General features: G+C 36.4%; 1 protein-coding gene across 3 annotated transcripts in view; it reads right to left on the bottom strand.

Annotated features, from left to right (window-relative positions):
- Nucleotides 1-24,961, bottom strand: part of LOC131693245 (optomotor-blind protein) — a 363,110-nt gene that overhangs the window by 227,569 nt on the left and 110,580 nt on the right. For all 3 annotated transcript variants that reach the window (XM_058980914.1, XM_058980915.1, XM_058980916.1), the window contains exon 2: nt 13,730-13,843. In XM_058980914.1, the coding sequence (XP_058836897.1) occupies nt 13,730-13,843 (114 nt within the window). The remainder of the gene's footprint in view (nt 1-13,729; nt 13,844-24,961) is intronic.

The following is a 24,961-nucleotide window of genomic DNA, read 5'->3' as shown; positions in this document are numbered from 1 at the left end:
GCTTCCCGGGTTTGTGCATTGCGGATTTTATATGGAGAAATAAATTATTTTGCATTTATGTTAAAAAAGATCGCTATTTCATTCACTATGAAAAACCAGCTTTATAAAACTACAGTTCAAACCTTGGTTAAAAACTTTGTCGAAAACTGTAACTAGCTAGGAGTTTTCAAGAAATAGTTATAACGATTTTAAAACTTATGGTTTAATCCGAATCCAGAAATTCATTATTTCTTCCAACACTGTCAGTACACCACCGACACCGATACTTTAAACTTCAATAGATGAGAAAATAGTCATCGCCGAGACTTGGTACCTTTGAATGAAATATTCAGAATGAATTGCTGAATAACATAGACGTAGTCAGAAAATTAAAAGAAGAGGGGGTGTGGCATGTCTACTCCCCAGTTCCCTTTTTAGATAGTTTAGTATAACATAAGGAGCACATCTTCAACGCAGGTTTATACCACCGAATTAAAAATTAATCTTACGCGTTTGAGTGTTACTATTGAAGAGCTCTTCTGTTATCTCATTTAAAATGTTAAAACGGCTTATAAGTTTTACATATTTTAAAACAAAAATGCATATCCTTAGATTCCTTGAAGTCTCGAAATTGTTTCTATTGAAGTTTTCGTTTGAGAATGTAGGAACGAAACCAGGGTAGTTACTTCAAACAAGCGTATTTTGATGAAATTGAGTTAGGTTCACGTAAAACAAAGGTGCGCTGTGTAATCTCACGATGGTCTTTGAATTGAGACGGTAAATATGAAGTGACCGTATCATCACAAAAATGACCGTTAATTCATTTCCACTTTCCTCGCATAGTGTTTCAGTTAACTATCGCTCACAGAAGCCGTGCGAGAGAGAACGCATTGGAAATGATAGATATAGTACCATTTATTTTGTATTGGTATGGTAAACGAAATATCAGTGTATTGTATTCAGGCAGCTTGCGGTGCTTTGTTGATGTTGTTCCCACATTTCTGTTTCTTTTATGTATAGCTATTTATGTGAAACCGACTGTTTCTTAATTCTAGCTCGTTGTTTGTATTAAGACGACTGTCATAACCGTAGGGGAACTGGTGGTAAAATGAACACGTTAAGTAAAGTCATTATTTTCTATCTAATTAGTGATTGAGATACTACAATCACCTTATATGTTTCTTGTTATACATGTTTTATACATATTTGATGAAAATACTTCGACATAAACACAAGTTTTCAAACTTTATTTTTGATTTCAAAACATGTCCAAAAAAGAGACATGTTTATAGCGTGTGGGTAAAATGAACATGTGCTGGTGGTAAAATGAACACCTTCTAGTGACCTGCAAAATGTTCTGTATGTATGCAATGCTTAGCGTTGAAAAGCATTTTCCGAGCAATGCTGATGTCCCAGCGGCTCATGAGCATTGCATACACACAGGGCATTTTGTAGGCAAAAAAACTTGATACGGAAAAATTAAATTTTCATGTAATACTAACCAATTTACAATGCTGTGACAACGAAACACATCTACAAACTTGTGGTTATCCATAGACGTTTAAACTTTAAGGATCTGTTGGAGAACAGTGAAGATATAGCAACTTGAACTTAGCGCTTAATTTTGAGGCTTGGTACTTGAAGCAGCAAGATGGTTCATATTACCTCCACTACAGCCTGTTAATTTTCCCCCTGACATTTTATTTTCAAACAGCCGTTCCGATTGAGCCAATTTGTCTTGATCCCTACTAATTGCTGTGAAATATTTGCAAAAGGTTCAATTACTGTCATGTAACACCATTTTCATAATAAAATCAAAATTTCACCACAAAAGACCTTATATTCTACATGCCGAATTTAACATCAGCGACAAACATGAATGCCATGGTTTTCATCATATTTATTTTACCTTTACCTAAATTTACCTAACATTGACTTGATTTGGCTACCTGTCCATTTTACCCTCCTGTTCATTTTACCCACAATTCCCCTATTTATATTGTTAATAAAATGACGGTCAGTTTCCTTTCCTCTCAATAATGATGCCAATGAGTGAGAGATTCAGAAGAGAACCGTCTGACTGTTGTCAATTCATCGGAATGAGAATCGTAACTCAATAAGCATCGTTTACTGTTTTAACTGCTAAACGTTTCATTCTCTTACGTCTAGCAGGTTTGCAATCAGTATCGTGTTGGAGTTCAGCAATGGTATGATTCATATTTGGGTCTATCAAAATATTAACCCTTAAAGGCGCAAAGCAATTTTTGTCAAATTTTCTGAAAATTGCCTCACAGTTTTAATACGTCACTATGATAATTTTGAGATGGTTTTCACAATGTTGTTTTAAAACAACATTGCGCATTTAAGGGTTAAGAAAGTTCAATTGTTGACATTTACAAGGACGTTGTCTTATACAAAACAATCTAAAAAATGACTGGGGAGTACACAAGCCCCCCCCCCCTTATTCTTTTCTGACTACATCTATGTTATTCAACAATTCATTCTGAATATTTCATTCAAAGGTACCAAGTCTCTGCGATGAATATATTCTCATTTAGCTAAGTTTTTAATGTCGATCTCTGTGGTGCACCGACAGTGTTGGAAAAAGTAATAAATTTCTGCATTTGGAGTTTGCCATAAGTTTTAAAGTCGTTATAACTATTTTTTTGAAAACTCTTACCTAGCTACGGTCTTGGAAAAAACTGTTAACCAAGGTTTGAACTGTAGTTTTATAAAGCTGGTTTTTCATATTCAGTTAAATAGGGATCTTTATTAACATAAATGCAAAATAATTGATTTCCCCATATAAAATCCCATGCAAACTTTGAACGCAATGCGCAAACCCGGGAAGCAACCAACCGCTACCAAATTTTGCACAGGCATCTGGGACGACAAAAGGAACTCAAAAAGTGATCTGCCCGCTAGTTTAAATCATTTTGAAGTTTTCCCATACAACTGCGAGCCACTCTAATGGAAGAGTGGCAGCACTGCCGAATCTCTCGGAAGTGATTTTGTGTTCCTCCCATAGTTTACAAAATTTTGCAGTGAAATATAGTACATTTAATAGGAAATCGAAGTTAATCGCTCGGTAGGTCGTTTCTCTTGTTGTGTTATAGGTTGGTAGGCAAAAATATCGTTGGAATAGTGTAATTTGACGTAGTGATTTTATCGTCACATCACAATTATTTTACTATGTATGTGCGCGACTCGAGCGAGCTACCAAAAAAAATGTTTCCACTTAGCATCGACAGCGCCATCTGAACTTGACTAGTTGATGCAACGATTTCACTGATTCCCAGTTAAACTCATTCCGGAACCGGTTCGGATATCTGAATGGAGTCAGTACCCGGTCAAAAAAAATGCGGACGAAGATCGTCAGGCGATTTAAATAGTTTGACGTTTGACTCAACTCGCCTGTGCTAATTGCCCTTAGGAACAAATGCTATTTGCGAATGCGATTTAAAGGCAATTTCAATACTTAGACGACAAATTTTCTGGCGGCTGCAATGGACTTGGTTGTTTTTGCATTTTTCAAACATGGCGGTTTGTGTTATCCACATTATTCATATTATTTATCTTATTAATTCAATAACTGTTTTATTGTTTTATTCATGTTATTTGTTTCATATATTGTTCAGTTTCTTCATTTTATTAATTCGGCTTAGTCAGTTCTTTTTGTTATTGGATGAGAGTAAGTTAGCTTGAAACAATTTAGTTTACTCTCTTAATTTCATAACTTTTCTAATATTGTCTGATTTTCATTTGAGCTAATTTGATTTGTTTTATTAATTTGATTTATATGGATCATTCTATCCATTTTATGAATAACTTTTTTTTGCTTCATAATTGTTTTGATTTTTGGTTTGTTTTGTTATTGTTTTTTAATTTATTCAGTTTATTATACGTGTTATACGTGCAGGACTCGAGGCTGTGCTTGTCTCACATATAGTTGCTTGCCAGCTTGCGTGCGTTTGGCAATTTAATGAATAATACAACAGTTATATATATGAGAGGTGTCTCATCCCGCTGATGGATCGATTAGATCGGTTTTATGTATACATGTGTGTATGTGTTTATGTGTGTATATGTACATATAAATGTTCAAAAAATGGTTGCATTATACACGGGATTGTTTTGTTGTGTACACATATAATCTATTAACCCATTATGTCCTAGCGTATGAAATTTCATACGCAAAAACAACACATTTCTGGATCAAACTTGTTATACAATAAAGGCGTTTTCAAATTTCTGGTCTTCTGTGAACGTTAATTAATACCCTATATTTTATAATGTGTATGCTCAATAATCTTTTTTTTATAAAATTTTATTGTGTTTTCGAATGTCAAAGTTGGACAAAATTTAAATCAAAATATGAACAATACATATTATTAAATTTCTCTTCTAAATCATTCTTGTTTCGGATTGAGAACGAATGACCATGTGGTTCAGTGCGAAAAAATGGAAGAAATTGGTGAAACAATTGCGAAAATTCTGCTGGTAGTTCAAGGTATGAAATTTCATACGCTAGGCTGAACCGATATCTTTGTTTCCTAAGGCAAAATTATTTTCTCTTTAGAACCCGGAAGGGATTCACAACTTTCTCGCTGATTTTAACGTTGGATCATTGCATTCAAAGTTAACAAATGCTTAATACGTTGCAAATCATGCCAGAATATTTTTTATGTAAATTTTTGTAAGAAAATGTTCTATTTCTTAAAATAATTGCAAAGATTTAGGGAAAGATGGTTTGATCCAACGAACCAATCATGCAATGAAACGGCACCAAAGAGGAGAGAAGTGTTAAATTCATTCAAAAAAGCTGCTAAATTAATGATCTCGCAAGGTTGAAGATATTATTCGATTTTATGCTGAATATAAGGATATTAGCCGAAATTTCTTTGTAATGATTTCTTGATACCCTATCAGCCCAGCGTATGAAATTTCATACGTTAGGTTTTTGCGCAACAAAACATTTCAAAGAGGTTATTTTATTTTTCCCATACTTATTTCGGCATAATATAAGGGCTCACGAAGTATTTTATAAAATATCAAAAGTTTTAGCATAGCTGGGTTATAATGGGTTAATGTGAAAAACTGATACTTCTGGATAGAAGTCAGATCTTCCTCCAATTACAGCTCCTTGGAGATCTCCAATGGAACAACTTACACAAGTCCAACAGGCAGTGACACCAGACTAGGAGAAACGGAAGAGCTGAGGAAAACACGGAGTCTATCGGTTCTTTTTTATTATTTCCCCTTTTCTTTCTTAAATAAGCAGGAATTCAAGAAATGTGGATGAGAGTTAAAGGAGACATAAATGGGAGATAGGAATGAAGGTAGAAAACTGAAAAAAATGGTAAGTTCTAGTACACATGTGTTATGTTATATATACAAATTGAACCATTATAATAAATACGCGTCGATTTCCTGCTTAAATGGAATCGAAAGTTTTACTGTAATGTTACAATCCAATTGATACAAACATTACAGTAAGGCGGGGCTAGTTGATGGAACGATGACCTCGGAACATGTCTGGCACTGTACACGAAATGGGTCATCGGAAAGTCAATTGAGCTAACACCTTCCTAAATCCGTGAACCAAGTTATTTGCATGAATGTTTAAATACATGCAAACATCTTTTTTCTGTAAATCACTACCAGCTAGTGGGAGATAGGAAGGTTAACACACACACACACACACACACACACAACTGCGAGCCACTCTAATGTACATCTTTCCTCCGTTTCATTCATCACCTCGATTGCTACACCGTTTGACGAAATTATTATACTGGGTGACATCAACTTACCTGGCATTATATGGTGCCGAGCAAGTAATAGATTTCTACGATTGGATATAGAAAAATCTTCGCTTATCAACAATGGCAGTTATATTTTCATTTATTTATTCGTTAATCGATCGTTGACTACTTTACACAAACGTTTATTACTTAGGGTGGATGTACCAATAGTCGCATGCTCAAGGAAAACTTTTGATAAAAAATCGATTAATAGACCTATGGGCAATGTTAATACATTAAACGAAAGCTTTCAGTCCCTACTTCATAGGAAAAATATAAAGATGGCTTAGTAATCAATTTATGTATTCAAAACTGCTTGTACCACTATAGGAACACATGTACCAATAGTGGTGCAATCGCTAATTTCCGTTCCTATTGTTGCAAATCCCATTGCTTTCTTTTGGGACTTGCAACTATAGGTACACTACATCAACTATAGGTGCAAGGGAGCTCAAAATTCTAAGAAAATAATTTTTTTCAATAGTTATTTGAGCAAATTTCAAGGATAACAGTTTAATTGTCGCATAATTTTAGTGCGATGAATCGATAAAAAAATATTTGTTGATGGTTGGTATCTTACTTAGGCGTATAACCCACTACTGCAACTATTGGTACACCTCAACTATAGGAGCACCCACCCTATATACTATATTGTACACTATTCTTATACACGATGATTTCACAAAGAGTTGAAGAACTGTTTCAAATTTGTTAGGGCATGGTTAAGTTAATACATTCACAATGCTCATTATATTTAGCCATCATCTGGTCAAGTGGTCTGAATTTAGCGTAATCTGTACGGCAATGACCTATCGCGAGCAAATTTCTATTGCGTAATTCACGAGTAGGAGCATATAAATTTTATTTTGACAATATGTAAGATGAGTCAGTACGCTGCATGAGGATATCGTTTTGGAACGAGATCATAGCATAGTCACGACGTGCTTTCAATGTTTGAGTATCTCGTCGCTGTTGTGCTACCTTATGACAAGCGCCATTTAGCACATTTCGAGAAAATCGAGTTTTAAAGTTTGAGATTGAATATCTTGATACTTATAAATGATGTAAACAATTCAAAGAAAACAATTGATGCTTCTATCTATTCTGTATTAATCTCTCAAATATTACGAAGATTAGTTGACTATGTTACGAGTATTTACTAAAAATGTAAACAAAAGTCGCACTCACACGTGTCCTAGGTGTGTATTGATGACAAAATTTGTATGACGTGTCATAATCGTGCATGGAAAATTTTCCATAGAAAAAAGCCATCATTTTTTTACTTTTATTCATATCTTTGGCTTTATTAGGCCTATAAACAATCGGTGAGATGCATTTTAAGGGAAATTAGTCAAGGAATCTAGAAAAAATAGTTATTTTTGGCTACAGTGTTGCCAAACATGCTATATGTCCAGTTTAAAATAAAAATTTCATTTTTCTCGCAATTCGTGTATTTTTGTTTTGAGAATTTTTATGCCATTGTGTTCCTCAGATAGTTTTACCCATAAAAACATCTTATGCATCACGATAATTTGAGCCAATCGCCAGACACAGTCATCTGAAGGAAAAAATTGAAAATTTCTCAGCATATTTCTTGCTATATCTCAGTAATCAAGCAGAATGTCAAAATTCTGAAAACGCCACTTTGTAGAGATTTTTTAGACGAGTAATGTGGCATATCTAACTCAGTATACTCCAAAATGGCGTTTGTCATAAGATAGCACAACAGCGACGATCTGTCAACATACAACGCACTTTGTAAGATAGAAGAGGTGCATATAATAGAAACTGCTTTTGAATTTACTCAATTCTCACTTCGTGTTTTTTATGTTTGGTCACCACAATACTACAATATTCTAAAATAGAACGAACATGTGCTGTATAAAAAGTTTTAATTGTGTAAGGATCTTGAAAGTGATATCCGAAGCGCTTTATAAAATTAAGCATATTGCTAGCTCTATGAACAATTGTGTTGTAATGTTCCACAATTTTTAATTCTTTGTCTCAGATAACTCCTAGATCTCTTATTTTATCACATTTCTGAACGATTTGATTAGGGACCATCCATAAATGACGCAGCGTTTTTGAGCGATTTTTAACACCCCCCTCCCCCATCATAGCATTTCGTCACAAACTTCTAAATGCCCCTGGTAATTACGTAGCTTGACGGTTACTCTACCTCCCCCCCCTTGTCCAAGCTAATTTTAAAAAAATTAAAAAACGGTGTTAGTTATTCCTCTTTAAAAAAGCTACGTAGCATTACATGACCCCCTATCCCCCTGTCGTCACACATCATCACAAAATACAAAACTCACCCTCCCCATATAATGCTACGTCATTTATGGATTAACCCTTACCTAATGTAATTGACATGGAAGTCGTGGTTTGTTTTCTGCCAAAAGATATAAGATTACATTTAACATTTCATTCCAGTAACCATTTACAACACCATGTATAAAAGATTTGTGTTTCATTGACATTATAGTCATTATTATTTCTAATTTCTAAAAATAGCTTCATATCATCCGCATATATGAGAATTTCAGTGTGTTTTAAAATAAGAGAGATACCGTTGACATATAAAATGAAAAGAAGAGGTCCTAAGGAACCCTTTTGAGGAACCCCCGATGTAACTTTAATCATATTGGATTTCATCTCATAAAATTTTACTATTTGCTGGCGATCTGTTAAATACGACTTAATCCAATTGAGAAGTCTCGCCTCGATTCCAAATTTTTGAAGTTTGAAAATTAACGTGGGAATGTCAAGTGTATGTAAGTTTTGCTGAAGTCAGCGTAAAGAGCTTCTATGTGATTTCCTTTATCCATGACAACGAGTAATCAACAAATTCTAGAAGGTTTGTTCTTGTTGAACGGCCTTTAAAAACCCATGTTGTGCATTTGTTATTTTATGTTTGATTTGGCTAAAAATGTTTTTATTTATGATGGATTCGAAAAGTTTAAGAAAGCAAGACAGAATAGCTATCTCACGATAATTGCGAGTATCGGATTTTTTACCCGATTTATAAATAGTTATTAAAAATATTTTTTCCAGTCTTTTGGAGAATTACCAGAACTTATTGAACAGCCAGAATAAAGGTTACGTGAGCTCAGTTGCTAAATTCTTTATGAAAGCAGATGGAATTCCATCAGGTCCTGAAACTTTAGTGGCATCTAGATCATTGAGACCAGACAAGATATCTTGAACATTAATGTGACAGACACCAACATCTCTTGAATAAGCAGGAAGATAAGAAAAATATTCAAAGTCACGATCATTATTCGAATAGTTAGAATAAGTTTCTTGAAAAAATGTTTCACCCTCTTTTCCATCCAAAGACATTTTTGATTGAAAGTTGCATGAATTCAACTTAGTCTTGATGCAATTAAATTTTTTTTTGGGCATGACTTGATCTCATTTTCAGTTTTTGCATTATACACAGTTAGTGCCGAAGAAATAGCCACAGTTAGTTGGTCGCGAATGTTGAGGTATTTTTCCAAATTATCCTGATTATTGTATTTCCTGTAAATTTTGTGAGCTTTTTGCTTCCGATTTTTTAAAATAATAATTTCCTTGTTGAACCAAACTGGATTTTTGGATGAATGATTTCGTCGTCGTCCATTGACTCCCGTTGAATATAAAAATAAGATTATTACATGTACTACTTATTAATTCACGAGAATTTGCGTAATCCAGGGGTATCCCCAGGGGTGCCTAGCGTCCAAAAGGTGGTATGTAATCCACAATCCACACATCCTTTCCTTAACTTTCGCTTTAGAGCTATAGTGTTTTTGGCAAAGCTATTGCATGGTTTTTGGCGCTTTATTTGATCATTTGATCTACATTTTTTCGTGAGTGGAACTTTCTCCTGTATTATTTGCCACAAAATATTATAAAAGATCTCAACTGCACATTCAATGTTCGCTTGATTCATTAAAAGAGACTGCCAATTTGCGCTATTCAATTTATATTTAATATTTTCATAATTAGCTTTTCTATAATCGAAGATGTCCTCGAAATCACAATCAATGGAGTTATTATGATTCTTGTGCACAAAAACAGAGAACTTTATTGCTGTGTGAAACGTTTCATTTTTCAATAAGGTAGAATGAGATTAATCAACACAGAAATCTTCATTAATGTTTGTTAATAGCGGATCTAAATAACAATTGTGTTGATTTTTTATATGGTTTATTTGATTGAGTCCTAGAAATGTAATTTTCTCAAACATATTTTGTAATATTTCGTTTTCACCGACTACAGGAAGTAGAATACTCTCATTTTCAGAGTCAGGAATAAAATCTAAGTTGCGTTGATTTTAATCACCATAAATATGAACTTTAAATTTTGGAAGAAAATTAGAGATTATTTCTTCATCTGCTTGAAACAAAATATCATATGTTGATTTGCAAGCTAGATCCGGTGGAAAATACTCTGAGACAAAAATGTGGGTTTCGTCAGCGATATGTGCTTTAACTATAAGATCGGAATTAAATATTGATGAAACTGCGATGAGAACTCCTCCGCCTGACAGTCTTTGGGTTAGTCGTAAATCACGATTATCTCTAAACACATTATAGTCACTCCCAAAAACCTCTTCACTTTTTAAATCCTCATTCCAACTTGTTTTGGTGCCTAGAATTGTCGAAAATGAGAAGCCTACTATATTCTTATGAATTTCGTACATCTTTACGGCACTTCTCATTCTATTAAAATTTTGACAGTAAACTTAAATTGCAGTGGCTTTCGAAAAAGTTGGTTGTGATTCATTATGCGTAACAGTATTATCTAAAACTATTGTACTGTTACCAGCTGCGTCATGTTTGTCCTGGTCTGCCTCTGAGAAGTGCGTTAAAATTGACGAAAACACGAACGTTCACAGGAGCACGATGAACAATTGATCGTTATGGTGATTGTTGTTCAGTCCAATGTTGCTTCTGCTGTTATTGTTGTTGTTTCTGTTTCCGTTGTAGTCGTTGTTGTTTATGTTGTGCCTGGTTCTATTGAATTTATTGGTGGTGTTATTGGACTTGTAGCTGTTGTTTTTGTTGTTGTTCTATTTTGGTTGTAGTTGTAATTATTGTTATTGTTGTGCTTATTGTGGTTCCTGTTCTTATTGCTCTTGCTGTCTTTGTTCTTGTAGTTGTAATTGTTATTACTGTTGATATTGCTGTATCTTGTACCCTGTTTTGTTTTAGATTTTTTACTTTTTGTAGCTTTATCTTTCTTTTTTTGTTGTTTAATACGACGCTGTTTACGTAAGTTATATTCTGATCAGTCAGAACGCCACATTCCTTTCGAACCAAGTATGCGCCATCCATCTTTTGCCACTTCATTATACTGCAAACCTGAGATAGCAGTTTTATTTGAAACGTCAATCGTCCATCAGACTGGGGGGACACGGATGGTGCCAAACGAGCATTATTAATACTGGTCTCCAGGGTACTAATTGTCGCGGCTATTGCCTTTACTTCGTCTAAAATATCGTCACCAACAGCGCTTCCTAAAACTTGGATATAAACTGGTACTAAAATCCTAACAATGATGACGCGAACGATGACGTGTTCTAATATTCTCAACTACCTAATCGACCGCCATGTGCCAAAACGAACAATTAGTACCGACCAACACCTTCCCTGGCGATCAACTGTCCTAAGACGATAAAAAACTGCCAAACGAGCTGCATTTAAAAAATTCTCGAAGCATAAGACACTTGTATTACGAAACCACTACCTTTAACTTAACTACGACTACAAACAGCAAAGCAGACGCGCCTCTTTTAGACACCAGCGAAACATCGACCGGACTCCGCACTGCCACTAGGTTCGTCACTTCTCACTTCAGCAGGTGGTAGTACCGATGTCTTGGTCAGGCGGGAGGAGTCTTACAGAGAATTATCGGAAATGGAAGCTATTGGGTACAATCCCCGATCTATCTTGTATCTTCCCGGAATGGAAATTTTCTTGATGGGCCCTGGTTGTTGGCGGAATATTCGAAATGTATCTTGTTAAGTTCTTTTGAAGGAAAGGCTATGGCTGCAAATTGAACCTGTCTGTTTTTTGCTGGTCTTGTCATGAGTTAAAATATTAGTTATCTTCTAGATAAATCGTTCAGCTCACACCTTTGTGGGGGTATAAGGTGGGACCATCATCATCATTCAGGCATATTGAAGGGAACAGTGCTACCAGATATACCTTCTAAATTTTTAGTCGTACGATCTATTTCGTTTCGTTTGACAACGTTGTTTTTTTGAATTTAAAATCAATCTGGCTAATTCGAGTTTATTTAAAAAGCGTCACCACTATTGTGTATTAGAATGATGGCGGCATTTGTGTTCGTGAAATTACGAAAGTGGGCTGAACTCTCGTAGTAACTAACTTTTTTGTGAATAAATATTGTGGGGAACAAATTTCGTGGGTTGATGACCAATTTCTTTGGTCAGTACAAGTTGTTTGATAAAGCAGAAGAAAATCTTCGCAATATTTACAAACATCTTTGGCATTGGTGGGAATTTTGAAAAAAAATTGATTACATAAGATCGATTTGTTAATCTGCGGATGAACAAAAACGATTTTTCGAGGTGGAAAGAACGATGTATAAAACTAATTAGGTGAATTGAGTACCAACGTTATATTTAAGAAAACCAATCATGCCATTCTTGAATTGTACGAAACATTTGATGGAATAAACGTAAGATCATGTTTTTTGCGAATTTGTAGGGGAACCCGGGCTATTAAGACAGTGGGGGTAATTCGGACTCCTCGATTTCTCAGAAAATAGCAAGACTTTCTAACTATCGTACATATTCGTGGAACCGCTATTCTGAAACATTAATTTTGAGAGCTGAAGTTGATTCTTTGTTCTTTGTAGAAAAAAGATACAACGTGTTTCGTTGTTTTGCAATTCTCAAAACAAAAATCAATATAATGTAAAAAACGTGATTGAAGCAACAAATAAAAGTGAAAAAATAAAAGGTTAGTGTTTTGGAAAGCTTGAGGCTCGTATTTTATGGAATGATTTTTGTTTGGGTGAAAACAGAGATATTTTCGAGACGCTCACCACTTTTGTGCGACATGAGCGTACGGGGCTATTCGGACCCCCTATTCTGTCAACCACCGTTCAGCGCCTTGCGGCTGCGCACACCATTGCACACGCCACAGCAAAGAAAATACATGGGCCGCCAATCGACAGCTGTGACATACCAGATTATGTTTTTGTAAAGCAATTTTTTTTGCTTCTTAAGGCGTGTCTATTGTAACTACTTCATAGGTAAACATAATTTCATCGTAAAAAATTTACCGTAGGGAGGTAAAAGGCTGAAAAAACGTAGAGGTTTGCAAATCGTCGTCTAGCGCTGCCATTGAGTGGTGCAAATGAACTTTTTATGGCACCAAAATGTAGCTGAGGTTTCAAACTAACAATTAGGACTTTTGACCGGTTATTTTTTTTCGCATCTATCCACCTAAAAGGGCGATTCGCTTAAGTAGGTCCGAATAGCCCCGGGTTCCCCTATGTATTAGGAACGTTGAATACACGAGCAACTAATTTAAATGATTATATGCAAACCATTCACATATTTTACTATTATTATAAATATTTTGGAGATTCTTCGGATAAAAATCGTTCATTTTACTGAAGGTTTTTTTAAATATTAGAAAAATCTCGTATGTTCAATCAAACAGTTTGTTTGAATAATTAAACCTATTCGCAATAATCCTTCGAAAGTCGTTTAGTGTTTTTATGGGTGATCATCTCTAGTTAGAATTAATTTGAAACTTTGCTAAATATAGCTCTAAAGTGCAATAAAACTTTAGTTGTTACTTTGCAATACCGAATAAACTTGATAGAACTTGTCGTAAAGTAAATTTCAAAACACCCTATTATATTCCCCGACAATAGCGCGTCGATCATTATATATCGTTTCCCAATGCATATGGAGAACTCACCTGTTGTGAAATTTGTACCGGTAGTCGTCCGCTGCCACGATATCCAGTAACAGAATGTACTTGGCTTTTGCATCCAATCCCGACACGCGAAATTTCATCTGCGGAAACATTTGTCTGGAAAAAATAGTGAAAAGTAAAGTGATACCAGTTTAATGACATTGTTGCATGTTGAATCGTTTTTAAATAGACCCACTCGTCGGTCATCAGAACCGTCAAATGGGGGCATAGTCGTTCGTTTAGTCATTGTATCTGACACACCTGGGTTGAATAAGGACACCTGATTCTACGGTAGCTTGATTAAGATAGAAACTGGAACACAATGTGGTAGCACGCACTACCGGATGAAAGGCAATCACGTGCTACAATATGGCATCCACAACCAAACGTCGGGTTTACTATTTGGACTCACGCAATTCAGCAATTTTCAGTATGTTTCCTCCTAGGCAATTCATTTGAGATAATCCAAACTACAATAGAATATTAATACATATGCCGATTTCAAGGGTTCTTTGGATTCGGCTAAATAATAAAACTCTAGCTTAGAACTTTTTTTAAACGATGTCGCGCTTGCCAAAGACTAGCTCAGATATATGTACAAACTGATAAAAAAAACACGATCTTATATCAACTTTACGAATAGTACGTAAGGTCTTTCAATGACTGCTGCGACTCTTGCTGCCTTTTTCACTTATAGAACTGTTCAAAGTACCATTAAATGACTGGAAATTGCTACCTTTCAAATAAAATCAACCCATCACTGTTCATTCGTACGCACACACACACAGTGAATCTCGCATCACGGGCTAAATCTGCCTTGTAATTACACAAATTCGCCGGCCGGGGTGTTTCATTGCTCGTTAAGTCGCACACCGTTCCCAGTTCCATTTGCAGGCGTACTTGTACCCTATTCCCATCGGTTGCGTACAAACAAACCACTCTTACTCTCTGTCTCACCCACCGCCAACTAATCATTATCAATTAGTGCAAACAAATTAATCACACTTTCCTGCGGCTAAATCATTATATCGCAACACAACAGCCATCCAAGCAAGCGACGACGGATACCGGCGATGCAGGTGACGTGAGATGTTCTGGTCTTGTCCTCGGGCGATGCCTACTACTACTACTACTACTACTACTACTACGGAACCCATCGTCTGCAACCTCAGCATGTCAGAAAACTTCCAACCGATCGGCATCGGGGTGTAAAATTTGATTAAAAATGCACCTTCTGTGTCGGGTGACCGGACGATTGGAGCAAGCGAGACAGCTCACACCATTATGCATTAGTACATTCTCATGCACTTTGGATGCTCATTAGCACAGGCGCCTAGCAAGTGCTGCAACGTGTTTGCAAAACACAACAAAAAACATATCAAAGGTTGCAACAACAACGAACAGACAGACTGGAGCAAATGTGCTCCTCGGTTTCGAACTGGGAGGCACAAAGAAACGCCAAAGGTGCAATTCGCATTGTTACTCGTTTAAAACGCATTTCACCTGTTAATTAATTAGCTTGATTTTGTTTTAATTCTCCATTAATGCGCCTGTGCCTGACTTGGTTCGACTGTTCGTTCCTACATTGAGATTCAACCAGCAAAACGGAACATTCGCATTGTTATTATTACCATCCATCAAAGTGTTGATGGTTACCGACATGCCATCTGCCGTGAATGAAGCCGAAGTTTACAGATTGTGTCGTCGATTTCGACGAGAGGATGTGTCAAAAAATTAAAAACAAATCTAATTCTCTAGTAGGCAGATTAACACCCATCGTCACTGTCCGCTGCTTAGTGAAATCAGTGAAAAGCGTCGACACTTGTCGTTTGAGTTGCCGCCACTACCGCCGCCGCCGCCTTCTTCGAATCTCGTAGACCGGGGCTTTAATCACTATCTCGCGTGATAGTGAATTCCAAGTAACTGGAACCAAATGCAATCAGAATGGGCGCAGTTCTCTCCTATTATCTCTGTATTTGAGTTGAAAAATTCGGCAGCCTGTAGCTAGTTGGTAGTTTATACTAGTTGGCGTGGAAGAGGTCAACGAGATTGGAGCGAAGTTTTGACAGCAGAGATTTTGATTTCCGAGCGACAGACATGCGATGTAGCTAAGAGAAAGGATGACAAACTAGGTACTTATTGCTTGTGGCACTAAAAACTGGATTCAAACCGCACTGCGCACTTTACATTCTTCTAATAAATTCTTCTCATAGACTAAGTACCATCTCTATCCCTTGAAATGTATGTGTTTTGACAGCTCGCAGTGTTCAATAGCAGTTTGATCACTCGCACTTTGAAAGTGCGGAGTCCAGGTTAGTGAGAAGTGTGCAATATTAAGGTGATGAACATATTATAATAGGGTTGTCAAATACAGGTATACCTCGATTTAACATACTCACGATTTAACTTACCCTCGATTTAACGTACTTCGATTTAACATAATATTTACCTCAATTTAACATACAAGTTAAATTTTATCATTTTTTTTTCATTATCCATGTTACTATAGTGAAATGGTGATTCTTACTAATTTTATTGTATGATCCGCTTCAGTGAGGGAATATGTGCATCGCTTCTAATGCTCAAAGCAACATAATTTATCTTCGTTTTTAAGCTAGAATATGCTCAAGACCCAAAAACTTTCTTATGTTTATTTTGGTACGCACAACAAGGTGAATAAACGAAAATTTTTCGTGGTGCAAGGTTATTTCTGATAAAAAATTTATAAGTTTTTACGTATAAGCTAAAAATAGATAACTGGAAAGATATGACTAATCGAAGAAATAGGACAGTGACTAGACATTGACGCTCGGTGAGTCCCGCTAATAGGTATTGAGACCAGAGTCGGACAATGTTTTTTTCATTTGCCAAAATCAGGCGAAACTGACGAAAGAACGAAGCTTCTTTCCATACCACTAGCACTTTGCGAATTCGAAAATGAGACAACGGGCTAGGACAAAGCAAGCATGTAGCAGAGCGTTTTCATTATTCTCTCCGCACGCTCGTTTTCGCTTTGAGATTCAGAATGATATTGGTAACTTCGATATTGAACTTACTGCTGGGGAAACGAAAATACACCAGCAATGATATTTATTTATTGATGCTCGATTCTGTAGATTTGCAAGCTAATGATGGTATTGTAAGACGGAAGACTGATCGGTGTGTATATTTCTCATTTTAACTATGTTCTAGTTGCATTATTAGATGCACATTGCATTAATTTCATTTAAAGAATGAGAACCGCAAATTACTTAGTATGCATCAAAACGAAATTGCAACTTCGGATTGTCATAGGAAAACGAAAGTCGCTGCTGCTGCTACTCGTTTTCGAAGAATCGAGAGAGGAGGGGACATCGCCTTTATTGTTTTATTTTTTCATGCATTTAGCGTCGAAAGAGGCAGGGAAAGGACGAAGATGAATTCTCTCAATTTCGTCGTTCATTGAATAGGTATGAGAATTTTAGGCTCTGATTGAGACCATAGCGGTGATTACGAAACTATTGGGAATTTGTAATAAGATCATGATAGTTTCTCGATGGTGGAGTGGTGAACGCAACCAACTCGAGCTTTGAAGAAAAGAAAATTCGTTGTGGATCGACACATCCTGCAATTGCATAGAAAATCAATAGACGATAACGATGAAAGATACAAGTCATCCTTCAATGTACGACTCCTGGTAAGTTCACGGTGTTTATTTATCAGTATTGTTAAACAAACATTGCGAGCTTACCAGAAGCCGGTCATGACTTAATGTAGATAGAGGAAGGACATAGAAGCGATGTTAGTCCGACACAAGTTGTTATTTGATTCTGTATATATTACTGCGTACTCAATAAATGTAGAAGATATAGCGGTTCAAACAAATTTTACTGGCATTTGCGTACGTTTCAAGATGTTTAAAGACTCTGGGTATTAGTAGGGTTGTGGTACAGGTAATACCGGTACCGAAAATCCCGGGAATACCGACCCATTTTTGGTACCGTAATACCGGTACTGAACAAAAGCCAGTACCGGTATTTTCGGTACTATACAATTTTTTATGACAAATATGTTAAGTCTGTAGGGAGATCTGTTTCAAAATATCGGTCTGCAAGATAACGTTTAATTATATTAATTTGCCTTCTAGATAAATCGTTGAGATAACACCTTTGGGGTGGGTGTAGCGTAGTTGGTAAATCGATTGCCTTGTACGCAGCGCACCTGGGTTCAAGTCCCGACCCCGCACATAGGGTTAGAAATTTTTCATAAGAGATTTTTCTAACCCGAAGAGGCGAATGACCTCAAGGTTAAAACCTCTATAATCGAAAAAAAAAAAAAATAACACCTTTGTGTGGGAACGAAGTGGGGCCATCATCATAATAATTCTGGAAGTTAAAGTTTTATTGGCGACATTCTGATTGGTTTCCATTATTCACTGGGTGGCGCGTAATAAGAATATGGTCTAAGTAATGTCTGTATTTAGTTTGCTCTTAAACCTTTATCTATAATAGAACGAACAGCGATTTAGTAGCTAACAGTTTTAGACTTGGTGAACTGCTTCAAATGGGGCGATTTGTAATTATTGGTGATCAGAAAATTCAGCAAAACTCCATAGTTTACAGGAAAACAAAGAGCTTGGATATGCGTTAGAGAATAGTAGGCAAACGACATAAAGTTCGAAACCAATTTTCAGAAAAGCAAGAGAGGAAATGCGATAAACCTGCTCGGATTTACTGCCATTCTCGCTTTGATTTACTGTCGTTAATAGGGTTTCATACATTTACCATCTGTTCAAGTCGACGAAAGTCGCAACAACTTAGCAGTTATTGATTTCAAAGTGACCTAGATTTCGAAATAAAAGAAGGTGCCCTATACGAAAAATATCTTCTGTGAAATGAGTTTTGCCTTTCCGAAGCAATTAAAAACAATAAACATGTTTTTTGATCAGCAAAAATCAATCATCTGAGATAAGATCATCAGTTTGAGCATTCAATTTCAGTTTGAAGTTTTTTTCGAATTTGTTAAAAAAAATATTCGAGTACCGGTACTACCGGTACTGAGGGCTTCAGTACCGTAGTACCGGTTCTCGCCAAAAAGGGTCGGTACTGCGAACCCTAGGTATTAGGCCCTAGGAGTTATATTATTCACCATAATTAATCTTTGTGTTTAAATAGATATACAGATGATTCATCCAAAAAATGTAAAGATTGTACTACCGCTTTGGCCACCGGAGGGTAGTGGATCAATTTTTAGCTTCAGCCATCAAATGCAACGCGGTCTCTAGAGCGGTGTTGTCAGCAAATTTGCAAACTGATATTTCAGAAAAATAACATCTGTTTACAGATTTTCAGCGAAATATTTTCCGAGTCTCAGCTATCAAATGCCTCTTTTACTAAGATTTCAGCAAAAAAATGTTGGCTGAGATATCAGTTGCTGAGATTTCGGCGAAAGTGCACAAAAGGTGAGATCCTGGATAAAAAATTAAGTGTGTAACAATTATATCAACATTCTATTGAATTCAAACTCCTCGTTGTGTGCTTCCTTTATGATGTGTGTCAAACAGATTTTTTTTAAATAGTTCATTAAATTGTAACGAAAATGCCTTATTGATTCTGACGAGTTGACGTAAATTCTTCGACTTGTAAACTGAGGTATTGTGTTCTTTGTGCACAAAATGTTTTAATCATACTTTTGCTTAAGGTGAAATATAGCGCTGCCATTGTTCGATATCGTTGTTTTTCAGAAGTGCCAGATTGCATTCGTGACTAGTCGTTTGTTCATGAACTCAAATAGTTTTTCCTTTTGAATCAAGTTTGTCTGCCATGATACAGGTGAGACGAAATCGAAATACAAATTCCCTAACTTACTAAAACTAGGCATTCTTCACGCACAAAATGGTTTGTTGATGTTAGAAAAGAACTGATGAAAATATTTTTCAACAAATACTGTACTGCTATTAATTCCTATAAATTATCCTGAATTCTAAGAAAATTTTTAATAATAAAGACAAACTTTTGGAAACGAATATTTGTTAGAATTGGCGTATGTTTGTGAGGGTTAAGATAAATATTTTTTTTGTTTGGAAGAGAAATTTATTTGTTTAGTTTTGAATATATGGGTTCTATGTCACTGTTAGGTGGATTCATCCTCGCAAATATTTCGAGAGATGAATAAAATAATAATTCTGTTCGAAAACATAAATTATAAAATGTATGTTAAATCGAGGTATACCTGTAGATGGATAGCAACTTAGGGATACATTAATTCTTGTAAAAAACCGCAGGCAAACTATAACATTATTGCCAGCATGCATGCCTCGCATGTACTGTCCTATTACAGGGCAAATATACACCAAATACTATACTAATGTAATGATATGGTTTTATTTGTTCTTCGCCAGAATGATATTCGAAATATTTCACTACATGCTAATAAAAATAAAAATCAATTGGGTCATTAAGCTATATATAGTTTTCAGTTCCATTCGATAAATTTTAGGTCCAATATACATAATATAACATTATTTCAAAAAAAAATTCGTTATGATACGTAAAAACGATTTTTTTTTGTTTTTTTTTTAAAATAAATCTTGTGTAAAACTGCGATTGTTTATGTCTGGCCTATCAAGACAACACCCAAAATGAAAAAAAAAAAACTGTATACATTGAATGGAGTTTATGTCAAATTAAAATAACCCTGCGGGAAAACCAGGAAAACATGTATTCATTTTTTCTGCCAGGGCATCATTTGTCGTGAAATTCGATATGTCGAATGATTCTGATAGTGTCAAATCCAGACTGTCAACAAATTTCTTTATTTTAAATTTAAATTTTATTTTCACGTTTCCTGAGTTGAAAAAAAAACATTGTTGCAATCACGAAAATCAGCTTTATCGATGTATGTAATAAAATAATTTTTTTTTCTCATTTAATGACCCAATTGTAGCAATCCAATAAAATGTATAGTGCCGATAACAGATATTTAAATTTGACAGTTCCACATTAGTGCTTCTTAATAGCATTAGTAATGCTGAAAACTGGCTGTTAATCTCTGCATTGTCATGGAACAATATTTCGTCTTTTCTTGCATTACATCCGCATTAAATCATCATATTGGATATTCTGCACCGCATAGGGTAACTTCGGGAGAGATGCCGCGTCGGGGGAAATGCGCACTTTCTATATCTCGTATATAGGGTCACTTTTATACGGTAATATGACAGTGTGAGTTTGTCTTTCGAAGAATTGGAGATGTAAAATAATCCTTATTATTAACTCACGAAAATTTTATTAATGATTATGTGCGTCCAGTTGCATCATGGAGTGCCGAAAATTTTTCAATACCACATTAAAATTTCTTTTAAATTGTTTGATTTTTTTGGTCAATCATCTATCGGTTGAATAGCTGGGACCTTTTAGAAAGCCTTCTGATCTTGAGCACTGTCATCCATGATTTCAGAGAAAAATGTCGTCGTGCGGCATCTCTCCCATACAATTGGGAGAGATGCCGCATCGAAATTACGGGTGAGATGCCGCACTCGATGGCGGAGGATACGTAGCTAAAATGTATTTTTTTTCACCTCGGGATGTCATTAAATGATTATTTGCGTCAGGTATAGGTTATTAAAAATGCATATCCACAAACTAACGGACCTAGCACAGTGACATATAGAAATATGAGCCTATTTATCTATATATTTAAACGGGCGATATGTATTTAAGTATTAGTTACTTCGGTTTATTCTTTAAAGTTTCAGGTACTAATTTTAGTGAACGCATTGATCTGTAGTGATGTCAACCTTATGATAAAAATGAAAATTTCAACGAATTGATGCTTTTTCAAAATGCATCTGTCAAGAACAAACCTAAGTCATATAAATTCATTGTTGGGAGAAACAACCAAAAACTGCTTTTAAGGAACCCCTATCAACACATAGATATATATCGCTCGTACAAGCATATAAATAAATAGTACCCTTAATCAAGTTACTCAAACTTAACCGTTACACAAGGATGCAAAAGAAAAATATTTTTAAAATGTTGAATAATTTTTTTTTTCTAGAAATGGTATTACCCCCTTAAGAAAAATGAAGGTGCTGGCCGATTTATAGGTGTAATCAAACTTCATGAAACTCAGCTGAAGACCCTTAATCACAAAAACATCAACGATAGCTAAAAATACATTTGTTCACCAATTTTCAGTTTGTGACCATGGTGCGGCGTCTCACCCGCACATGCGGCATCTCCCCCGCCATGGCTTTTTTTTAAAAAAATGTTCATGGAAATTTGATGATTTTTTTTTTCATAACAAAAACCATTTCACAGTATTTTAGAAACTTGTCGCAATTAATAAAAATGTTTTCATCAAATATTGAATGGTTTACTTTGATGCTGGATCGATTTTAGGAAATGTGCGGCATCTCTCCCCAAATTACCCTATGCAGACCTAAAGCGGATATAAGACTACGTTGTAAAGCTTGTGAGTTACTTGCATATTGTTTCTTTAAATGCAAATATATTATATATTCTTCCTAAAGGTAGATATTCCACGATTTTAACATCATTGGCTTGGATCTAGAAAATTCCGACAGAGTACTTTTGGTGATTCTTTAAATCGAATTAACCTCCCGCCGACACTGGGGATTGAAGTACTCGCTCCACAAGTTCATATTAAAGATTGTGTTCACTATGATAATGAATCTGCATTAATACAAGATCTTTGCGACAGCTTCCAGCATGATCTAGCGACCATCTGTCTATCGAGATTTTTATTTTAAATTTAATTCATAAAATTTAAAACCAACCGAACCAAATTAATACCGTACCGACCTGTCGAATATGGATAAGAGCTTCGCCGAGGGGAAGTAGTTTTTAAATGTCGAGACGCCAGAACTCTCGAGAAAATACGCCTCGTTAGAGTCGAAGTTGAAGAGCTCGATGAAGTCAAGAAACGCTAGAAACGAGTATTGTTTGGGGTACAATTCGACATATGCGAAACCGAAACATTTATAACCAAAGCGTTGAATGTCAAGGTATCAAATGAACACTCTGGTGTTCATCGAAGTAGGTTTCAATCCTTGCGAGAACCTGGTTCTCCAAACTGTTTTTGCAGACAACGGTGTTCACTCTTACACCAGCCTAGTTGAATACTAATGGCCTTTTCTACCCATTAGAGGCACCATTACCTCTTAAACCTATCCTTTGAAACGAGTGCTCTGCAAGTCGAAACGGGTCGCTTTGGCCGCCTCACCCCGTTCTACTCTTCTACGCTGTGTCGTTATCAAACACGACGACCTTCCGGTAGCCACCATGAAATTTGACATGATTCTCGTTTGGTGTTTGAAAAGTAGTTTCCTTCTAATTGTTTGCATGGTGCATTGGATGGCGACTTTTCAACCGAAACATCGCAAACCTCCTCGTGCTCGGTCGCGCTGACCCTCTAGGGCAAGCCGTTTTTTGGCATTATTGTTGTTATTAACGCTATTGGCAGTAATGCTGATATAGTTATTATAGGTTATGAATATTCATGGTACAGTGTCTGGTAGCATGCATTTTTTTTGCACGTCTCACCGAGGCTCACGGATCCGGAGCTGTGGGGTTGGAACGAGACAAGACAATGACGAGCACGACAAAACGCGATGTAGACCGGGGTGTCGGAAGCGGCAGTGATGATGATGATGATTACGATGATGATGTTCGATGATGACCGTGTTGTGTGCATTTTTTTTGCAGCCTTGCACCTTGTCATGCCCCTCCGGTCGAGCAGTTTTGAAAATTACCCGAACGAACGGGGAAGAAGGGTCTCTCGCGCAATTCCAGGCGGTTGTAAATTTTGTTTGTTTTTCTTCCTGCGCATCGAGCAGGCTGTGACTTTTATTTTTCCTGCCGTATGCGAATACACGTTGAGTTTGAAAGCGATGTTATTATTTTCAATCAACACCCAAACGAGGTAGGCCGAGACATCGACTTAAGGGAGGTAAGTTTGTCGTTCAGCAGACGAGGAATGAAATTTAATAAATTTTCGATTAAGATGGGTAATTGCGCGCTTCGAATATGTCCTACAAAAAGAAGGACATGACACGAGGAATAATTAAGACAAACGGATGGCGATCGATTATTACTCCTTGCTTGTAATTGTACTAGGGTTGTCCGATCTTGCAACGATGTTAAGCTCTATGATTGAAATTAAATTACTAAGGATGCCGCGGGTAAAATCGTGAATAAATCATAATTAATGGTGCATCTTCCTCAGGAATTCATCTCCCTCGCATGCTACTAACATTAAAAGGGCCTTAATCAGAAAGGCATCGTTTCGTACTTTTATGCGCTCAGTCGTGGTTTAAAACACACCAAAGCGACTTAGATTCTCCACCGCGGACCGAGTCCTGCTGACCGACAGAACAATGATGTTTTCCTGTTAGCAACTCTGGCTGCTTGTCAGAGTCTGACACAGAATCAAGTGCTCGATGAAGAGAACGTGAGCCCACGGGGCAGTCGAATTTGTACACAAGCAAAAGGCTGATGCTCTCAAAAGAAGCGCGATCTTCGCCAGCTTTCTGTTCACGAGCGATGACGGTCTTAGCGCCACGTTGACGGACCTCGGGCAGCAGGGTACAATCTAAGTACGCTTGTAGGTACAACCGAACCGTGGTAGCGGCTCCAACTTCAACCATGTTGACTCGTTTTTTTTACTCGTGGGGTGGTCATAAGATTTCTCTCTCTCTCATAAATGGTCCACAATATCGTGGTCAGTGATGGCGGTTCGCTTGCCGTTGGTGCAATGATTTCATTTGCGGGGTAACGTTCATGACGACGACGATGATGATTATGATGATGATGTGTTTAAATAAAACAATTATCCCATTGGGCAGGGTACCTCCGGGCCAGAAATCACTCAATCTCTTATGCCGTGGCCACGACTCGGAAATCAGTAAGGCGCCAGTCAAGGGGCCACACTTCTTCCTTCGTCGTTTATGGAGAGAATATCACAATGTTTGTAATGGTGCCGGTGGCAGCAGTTGGGTGCGAGGATTGCGATCTAGTGTGCTCTGAGCTCCCCATCGTTGTTATGAAAAATATGGTGGAGTGTTTCAGTGTTAGTTTCAATAGAAATTTCTTTGAAAAAACTTTTTTTAGATTCTACTAGTGGAGCAGTTGTGTCTTTCTCAATCATAAAGATTAGGATTGTTCACGAAAGATTCTAGTCTAGTCTAGTCTACACATACACAGCCAATATATGTAGAGATCCTGGAAAATT

Source organism: Topomyia yanbarensis, chromosome 3, assembly GCF_030247195.1.
Source record: "Topomyia yanbarensis strain Yona2022 chromosome 3, ASM3024719v1, whole genome shotgun sequence".
NCBI lineage: Eukaryota > Metazoa > Arthropoda > Insecta > Diptera > Culicidae > Topomyia > Topomyia yanbarensis.
Note: the sequence above shows the minus strand (reverse complement) of the source record. Positions and strands in the feature narration are given on the sequence as shown.